This window comes from Myxocyprinus asiaticus, chromosome 7, assembly GCF_019703515.2.
Source record: "Myxocyprinus asiaticus isolate MX2 ecotype Aquarium Trade chromosome 7, UBuf_Myxa_2, whole genome shotgun sequence".
Classification (NCBI taxonomy): Eukaryota; Metazoa; Chordata; class Actinopteri; order Cypriniformes; family Catostomidae; genus Myxocyprinus; species Myxocyprinus asiaticus.
Genome location: NC_059350.1, coordinates 4,608,416 through 4,617,991, shown reverse-complemented (window position 1 = coordinate 4,617,991; position 9,576 = coordinate 4,608,416). Strand labels below are relative to the sequence as shown.

Here is a 9,576-nt window from a genome sequence, read left to right as displayed (position 1 = left end):
GCTATTAGGAATTTCCATTTGCCTCCCAATTAAATACATTTAATAAATGTCCACCGATATGGGTGTTAACTTGCAATAACATATCAAAGACGGCAAAATAAGGTATAGCCTAAACGAAATGAACTATGATAAGTAAAGGAAATGTAAAAATTGAAATAGTTGTCAAGGCAGTTGTACACAAATATTTTAACTCGAGTCTAAGTTATTTACATAATTAATTTACATAATGAACAATACATAAAAGCAAAACAATTCTGTATCTCTTTATATTTAGTGTTTCATATTATTTCGTACTAGTTGACTGTCTGTTTATTAGGAGATAGGATTTGTCATGTGATTGTTGTTTATCAATTTCTATTTATAGCTACTTGGCTTCAGCATCATCACCACACTTTAGACCAAAAAAAAAAAAAATCACAGTTTTGCAAAGAGGCATTCCACACATTATCTGTGCATTTTTCAATACAGGAAATAACCCACACATCAGGACGTCATCATATTCTATTTAAGAGGCTGTATTGCCACAGGTGAGTCAGGAAAAGTGCCAAAACTGGAACATAGCAGAACTAGTAGACCTAATAGCAGCACTGAACTAACAGCAGATTTGTGTTCTCATTTTACAATTCAGTATTCAATTGATCTGTTCAAGGATTGGTAAGGACATTTAATGGCTACATTTTTCATTTAATATATTTATGATATAGTGCTAATGTTATATATGGACATAATTATCAAAGCATTATGTTTTAATGGCACGCCAGGAATATTATGAAGTGATAAAATGTAAAATTGATGTTTTTTTCTTTGACAGAGATGGTGTGTAGTCTACTGTTACTAAATGATATGTATTTTGTGAGGTTTTCTCTCGGAAGCATGTAGCCTGAATTTCCATTCTTGTCACATAATAATTGGCATAACTGGAAACTGATCATCAGTTGTAATTAGATTTCTTTTGATTGTGTGATATCTGAGATCATCAGAAGGAGTGAAAAACTGATTGTGAAGTCATAGTGTGGGGTTTCCAGATATCTTCAGTCAGACCAGTTGGTCCAAGTTTTAATTTTGTAACATCTAGTATTCTTAGTCAATACGTTATTATTTATATATTGTTCTGCAGTTGTTATTCTAAGGCAGAATGCTGTTAGATTTCGTAATATATGGCTATTTTTGAGGCTGGAGAAAGATTGGGAAATTGTAAGAAGATGGAAATACTGGTTTTAGATTAGGTTTATTCTAGCATGTTATTGATTTTAGATGATGTTGGTGTCTCTAACTTCTGTGGTGATGCTTTTATATTTTTGTACTTCATTTTCCTCTAAAATATAATTGTTCTAGTCACAAAAAGTCACTTACACGATCATGGTTATATACAGTACTGTGCAAAATCTTTTTGCACATTACATGTTTCACAAAAACATCTGCAAGACGGTTATTTTTTATCTTCTGCTTTAGTTTGCTCTGTTAGAAAAATCAGTTTAGGTTTATGAACATTACTTTTACAAATAGAATAGAAGTATTACAAGGAGTCCTGCAATAGATGGTATGGCCCACACCGAGGCCGGATCTCAACATTATTGAGTTAGTCTCGAATTACATAAAGACATAGAAGCAGTTGGGACAGCCTAAATACAGAACTGTGGCAAGTTGTCCAAAATGCTTGAAACAAAGTACTTTCTAACAACCTTGGAAAACTGTGAACAAGTGTACCTAGGATAATTAGTGCTGTTTTAAAGTCAAAGGGTGGTCACAGCATATATTGATTTATTTATTATTATTATTATTTTTTTTTTTTTATGTTTACTGCACTTTGTACAAAGTTAATTCATAAATTAAAAAAAATTATGGCAATATTTTTGAAAAAATTTTCACTATTCAACAATCTTCACAACTGCCTAAAACTTTTACACAGTACTGTTTATAATGTGTGTGTGTGTGTGTGTGTGTGTGTGTGAGAGAGAGAGAGAGAGAGAGAGAGAGAGAGAGATTAAGAGAGTTACAGATTATGTGTCTTTCTTTCTGAGCATTTTCTCATATCGACTCATGTAAACTCAAGCTGGGAGTCGCATTTACATACTTGGCTGTAGTTAAAAATAAATACAATGAAATATCTGAGAAAACATCCCTTTTTGGAAATGATTTATAAATAAAGTAAATAACTTTTTTATTATTATACTAAAAATTCAAAAAGTTTTCTTTTGGGGTTAGTGTAAGTCTTTAGTTATCATATTTTGTTATATAAAAGCAATATAAGTCCCAATATACAGTAGATATTGTATACATGTTTGAGTGGAACAAGTTTTGCCTATTTCATACATTAGCAAAAATAGACCAAATGTGCCCACAAGGACAGTGTGTACAAGCCAACAGCCAAAGAATGGCATCAGGAAAAAAAATTATATATATATATTTTTTGAAATTTTAAAACAAATTTATGTTAGATTTAGGTTAGGGCATAGAAAATACTATTAGCTCAGTATGAATACATGGTAGAAAAAACAAGTGTGTGTGTGTGTGTGTGTGTGTGTGTGTGTGTGTGTGTGTGTGTGTGCGTGTGTGTGTGCATACAAAAGTAGAATAACTGATATATTGCTTGCTTTACAGATTTTATCATCACCCACTGACCCTTTCCAGGATGGAGAGAAAAGCTTTTATTTTAATGTGCATTTTTTTTGGTAGGTCAATCAACTTTATACCAATCATGATGAAAATAACCAACAGTATGTACCTGTAAATATCACAGATAACTCTTTTATTCATACGAATCTAAAGTACATATGTGAACATGGTGGTGGTTGAGGAGAGTCCCATGTTCACTGTGTAAAGCGCTTTGAGTGTAGTAAATGTAACATACATACATAATAGTATACCAACTTTTTGTCTCCTCTACAAACTGTAGGCGCACACTCTTCAACAACATCATCACTAACAACTCAGTCCACAACAACAGCAAGTACAATAACAGCAGAATCATCAGCAATCACAACAACTCTTCTTGGAATATCCACAACTAGTGGAGCATTTACCACAACAGCACAACAAACAACAGCTTCTACTGTTATGGCAGCCACTCCATCTTCAGCTGCCATCGATACTACAACTGTTAGTACAGCTGAACCATCCACAACACCAGCAAGTACAATAAAAGCAGAATCCTCAGCAATCACAACAACTCTAGCTGGAACATCCACCACTAGTGGAGCATTTACCACAACAGCTCAACAAACAACAGCTACAACTTCTACTGTGGCAACTCACTCTTCAACTGCCACTGATAGTACAACTGTTAGTACAGCTGAACCATCCACAGCACCAGAAAGTACAACAACAGCAGAATCCTCAGCAATCACAACAACTCTAGCTGGAACATCCACGACTAATGGAGCTTTTACCACAACAGCACAACAAACAACAGCTTCTACTGTTACTGTGGACACTCCCTCTTCTGCTGCCACTGATAGTACAACTGTTAGTACAGCTGAACCATCTACAACACCAGCAAGTACAACAACAGCAGAATCATCAACAATTACAACAACTCTTGCTGGAACATCCACCAATAGTGGAGCATTTACCACAACAGCACAACAAACAACAGCTTCTACTGTTACTGCGGCCACTCCCTCTTCTGCTGCCACTGATAGTACAACTGTTAGTACAGCTGAACCATCCACAACACCAGAAAGTACAACAACAGCAGAATCCTCAGCAATCACAACAACTCTAGCTGGAACATCCACCACTAGTGGAGCATTTACCACATCAGCACAACAAACAACAGCATCTACGTTTACTTCAGCCACTCCCTCTACAACTGCCATTGAAAGTACAACTGTTAGTACAGCTGAACCATCCACAACACCAGCAAGTACAACAACAGCAGAATCCTCAGCAATCACAACAACTCTAGCTGGAACATCCACCACTAATGGAGCCTTTACCACAACAGCACAACAAACAACAGCTTCTACTGTTATGGCGGCCACTCCATCTTCAACTGCCACTGATACTACAACTGTTAGTACAGCTGAACCATCCACAACACCAGCAAGTACAACAACAGCAGAATCCTCAGCAATTACAACAACTCTAGCTGGAACATCCACCCCTAGTGGAGCATTTACCACAACAGCACAACAAACAACAGCTACTACTTCTACTGTGGCCACTCCCTCTTCAACTGCTGCTGATAGTACAACTGTTAGTACAGCTGAACCATCCACAACACCAGAAAGTACAACAACAGCAGAATCATCAACAATTACAACAACTCTTGCTGGAACATCCACCAATAGTGGAGCATTTACCACAACAGCACAACAAACAACAGCTTCTACTGTTACTGCGGCCACTCCCTCTTCTGCTGCCACTGATAGTACAACTGTTAGTACAGCTGAACCATCCACAACACCAGAAAGTACAACAACAGCAGAATCCTCAGCAATCACAACAACTCTACCTGGAACATCCACCACTAGTGGAGCATTTACCACATCAGCACAACAAACAACAGCTTCTACTTTTACTTCAGCCACTCCCTCTACAACTGCCATTGAAAGTACAACTGTTAGTACAGCTGAACCATCCATAACACCAGCAAGTACAACAACAGCAGAATCCTCAGCAATCACAACAACTCTAGCTGGAACATCCACCACTAATGGAGCCTTTACCACAACAGCACAACAAACAACAGCTTCTACTGTTATGGCGGCCACTCCATCTTCAACTGCCACTGATACTACAACTGTTAGTACAGCTGAACCATCCACAACACCAGCAAGTACAACAACAGCAGAATCCTCAGCAATTACAATAACTCTAGCTGGAACATCCACCCCTAGTGGAGCATTTACCACAACAGCAAAACAAACAACAGCTACTACTTCTACTGTGGCCACTCCCTCTTCAACTGCTGCTGATAGTACAACTGTTAGTACAGCTGAACCATCCACAACACCAGCAAGTACAACAACAGCAGAATCCTCAGCAATCACAACAACTCTAGCTGGAACATCCACCACTAATGGAGCATTTACCACAACAGCACAACAAACAACAGCTTCTACTGTTACTGCAGCCACTCCCTCTTCTGCTGCCACTGATAGTACAACTGTTAGTACAGCTGAACCATCCTCAACACCAGAAAGTACAACAACAGCAGAATCCTCAGCAATCACAACAACTCTTACTGGAACATCCACCACTAATGGAGCATTTACCACAACAGCACAACAAACAACAGCTTCTACTGTTACTGCGGCCACCCCCTCTTCTGCTGCCACTGATAGTACAACTGTTAGTACAGCTGAACCATCCACAACACCAGCAAGTACAACAACAGCAGAATCATCAACAATTACAACAACTCTTGCTGGAACATCCACCAATCATGGAGCAGTTACCACAACAGCACAACAAACAACAGCTTCTACTTTTACTTCAGCCACTCCCTCTTCAACTGCCATTGAAAGTACAACTGTCAGTGCAGCTGAAACATCCACAACTCCAGCAAGTACAACAACAGCAGAATCCTCAGCAATCACAACAACTCTTACTGGAACATCCACCACTAATGAAGCATTTACCACAACAGCACAACAAACAACAGCTTCAACTGTTACTGCGGCTACCCCCTCTTCTGCTGCCACTGATAGTACAACTGTTAGTGCAGCTGAAACATCTACAACAACAGCAAGTACAACAACAGCAGAATCATCAACAATTACAACAACTCTTGCTGGAACATCCACCAATAGTGGAGCAGTTACCTCAACAGCACAACAAACAACAGCTTCTACTTTTACTTCAGCCACTCCCTCTACAACTGCCATTGAAAGTACAACTGTTAGTACAGCTGAACCATCCACAACAACAGCAAGTACAACAACAGCAGAATCCTCAGCAATTACAACAACTCTAGCTGGAACATCCACCACTAATGCAGCCTTTACCACAACAGCACAACAAACAACAGTTTCTAGTGTTACTGCAGCCACTCCCTCTTCTACTGCCCCTGATAGTACAACTGTTAGTACAGCTGAACCATCCACAACACCAGCAAGTACAACAACAGCAGAATCATCAACAATTACAACAACTCTTGCTGGAACATCCACCAATCATGGAGCAGTTACCACAACAGCACAACAAACAACAGCTTCTACTTTTACTTCAGCCACTCCCTCTTCAACTGCCATTGAAAGTACAACTGTCAGTGCAGCTGAAACACCCACAACTCCAGCAAGTACAACAACAGCAGTATCCTCAGCAATCACAACAACTCTAGCTGGAACATCCACCACTAGTGGAGCATTTACCACAACAGCACAACAAACAACAGCTACTACTTCTACTGTGGCCACTCCCTCTTCAACTGCCATTGATAGTACAACTGTTAGTACAGCTGAACCATACACAACACCAGCAAGTACAACAACAGCAGAATCATCAACAATTACAACATCTCTTGCTGGAACATCCACAAATAGTGGAGCAGTTACCACAACAGCACAACAAACAACAGCTTCTACATTTACTTCAGCCACTCCCTCTTCAACTACCACTGACAGTACAACTGTTCGTACAGCTGAAACATCCACAACACCACCAAGTACAACAACAGCAGAATCATCAGCAATTACTACAAAACTTGCTGGAATATCCACCACTAGTGGAGCAGTTACCACAACAGGACAACAAACAACAGCTTCTACTTTTACTTCAGCCACTTCCTCCTCAACTGGCATTGGCAGTACAACTGTTAGTACAGCTGAATCTTCCACAACACCAGAAAGTAAAACAACAGTAGAATCCTCTGCAGTTACAACATCTCTTACTGGAACATCCACCACTAGTGGAGCAGATACCACAACAGCACAACAAACAACAACTTCTACTTTTACCTTGGCCACTCCCTCTCCAACTGCTTTTGAAAGTACAACTATAACCACAGCTGAATCCTCTACAACACTAGCAGCCTCAACACCTTCAACAACAACAGGACCCACAACAGCCAAAACAACTCTTGCTGAAACATTCACTTCTAGTAAAGATGTTACCATAACAGCTTCTACTTTTTCTTCTCCAACTGCCACAGAAAGTACAAGTGTTACTGCAGCTGACTTGACCACATCACAAACAGCTACAGCAACAACAACAACAACAGGACACTTAGCAGCCACAACAACTCTTGCTGAAATATCCACCACTACTGCAGGACTTACATTGACAGCACCACAAACAACTGTTACTACAGGCACAACATTGATTCCTTCTTCAAAAGCCATAGAAAGTACAACAGTTACTACAGCTGGATTTTCTACAACACTGCATACAACTACTTCAAAAATAGTATATGAGGTGCTAACAAAGTTGGAGTTTCGCTCTTTCGACACATTTATTCCTGAACTCAGCGATTCAACCTCTCAGGCTTTCAAGAATAGGGTGCAGCATGTTAAGGAAATTGTGAGTTAAAATCCACTTACTGGATTCACTCTAATGACAACTTTTTGATTAAATAAACAACAATTACATTCAATAATAAAAACATAAATTCATAGCATACCAAAAATGTGTTTGTTGAAACTGTCTGTAATTTTTTTACAGCTAGAACCAATATACAGAGCCAAGTATCCTTCCTTCATAAGAGTCATTGTCCTACAATTCAGGTACATAATATTCCATTGCTGCCTATTTTATTTACACAAAACATTTATTTAATGATCAAATTGCCATATTAAGATGGATTCCAGTATGACACTGTTTCTGAAAATTTGTATTCTAGACCTGGGTCAGTCATCACCACAACTGAAATAGCTTTCAACTCTACACAGTCTGTGCCAACAACGACTGAGATTGCAACCACATTACTGAGTTCAACAGCTTCTATTAATTCCCTGAACTTGACGTCTGATTCTATCATAATTAATGGGACAGGTGGGTCTGACAACACCTGAGAGCAAAATGTCAAAACAATGTGTGATAAAATGTATTGTCTTTGTTAAACATAAGAAAAGGAAAAAAATAAAACACTGTGTTAGCTGAGCTGTGAATTAATTAAATATTGATTATAAATTTACCTAAGCTTTATTTAAAAAATAATAATGATACTTATTTTGTCATTGTTGATATTAGAATAAATCTAAACTGATCATCATTTTCTAATTTCAGCCTTTACAATGGAAACAACCTCCACTGCTGAACCAACAATAGGGTCCACAACAGCCACAACAACTCTTTCGGCTACTTCATCCTCAACTGCCATTGACAGTGCAGCTGTTATTACAGCTGAAAAGTCCACAACACCAGCAAGTCAAACGACAGCTCAATTCTCTGGAGTCACAACAACTCTTGCTGGAACAACCATTACTAGTGGAGCAGTTAAAACAACAGGACAAAAAACAACAGCTTCTACTTTTACTTCGGCCACTTCCTCCTCAACTGGCATTGGCAGTACAACTGTTAGTACAGCTGAAACATCCACAACACCACCAAGTACAACAACAGCAGAATCATCAGCAATTACTACAAAACTTGCTGGAACATCCACCACTAGTGGAGCAGTTACCACAACAGGACAACAAACAACAGCTTCTACTTTTACTCTGGCCACTTCCTCCTCAACTGGCATTGGCAGTACAACTGTTAGTACAGCTGAAACATCCACAACACCACCAAGTACAACAACAGCAGAATCATCAGCAATTACTACAAAACTTGCTGGAACATCCACCACTAGTGGAGCAGTTACCACAACAGGACAACAAACAACAGCTTCTACTTTTACTCTGGCCACTTCCTCCTCAACTGCCATTGGCAGTACAACTCTTAGTACAGCTGAAACATCCACAACACCACCAAGTACAACAACAGCTCAATCCTCAGCAATTACAACAACTCTTACTGGAACATCCACCACTAGTGGAGCAGCTACCACAACAGCACAACAAACAACAGCCTCTAATTTTTCTTCGGCCAATCCCTCTTCAACTGCCATTGAAACTGCAACTGTCAGTACAACTGAAATACCCACAACCCCAGCAAGTACAACAAGAGTTGAATCCTCAGCAATTACAACAACTGTTGCTGGAACATCCACCACTAGTGGAGCAGTTACCACAACAGGACAACAAACAACAGCTTCTGCATTTACTCCAGCCACTTCCTCTTCAACTGCCACTGACAGTACAACTGTTGCTACAGCTGAAACATCCACAACACCACCAAGTACAACAACAGCAGAATCATCAGCAATTACTACAACTCTTGCTGTAATATCTAGCACTAGTAGAGCATTTACCACAACAGCACAACAAACAACAGCTTCAACCTTTACTTCAGCCACTCCCTCTTCAACTACCACTGACAGTACAACTGTTCGTACAGCTGAAACATCCACAACACCACCAAGTACAACAACAGCAGAATCATCAGCAATTACTACAAAACTTGCTGGAATATCCACCACTAGTGGAGCAGTTACCACAACAGGACAACAAACAACAGCTTCCACTTTTACTTCAGCCACTTCCTCCTCAACTGGCATTGGCAGTACAACTGTTAGTACAGCTGAATCTT

The 9,576-nt window shown here is 39.3% G+C and overlaps 1 protein-coding gene across 1 annotated transcript; it reads left to right on the top strand.

Annotated features, from left to right (window-relative positions):
* The first annotated feature begins 3,057 nt into the window (after positions 1–3,057).
* On the top strand, positions 3,058–7,473 carry LOC127444275 (mucin-22-like). The gene has a single exon (XM_051703550.1). The coding sequence runs from the start codon at positions 3,058–3,060 to the stop codon at positions 7,471–7,473; it is 4,416 nt and encodes a 1,471-aa protein (XP_051559510.1).
* The last annotated feature ends 2,103 nt before the right edge of the window (positions 7,474–9,576 follow it).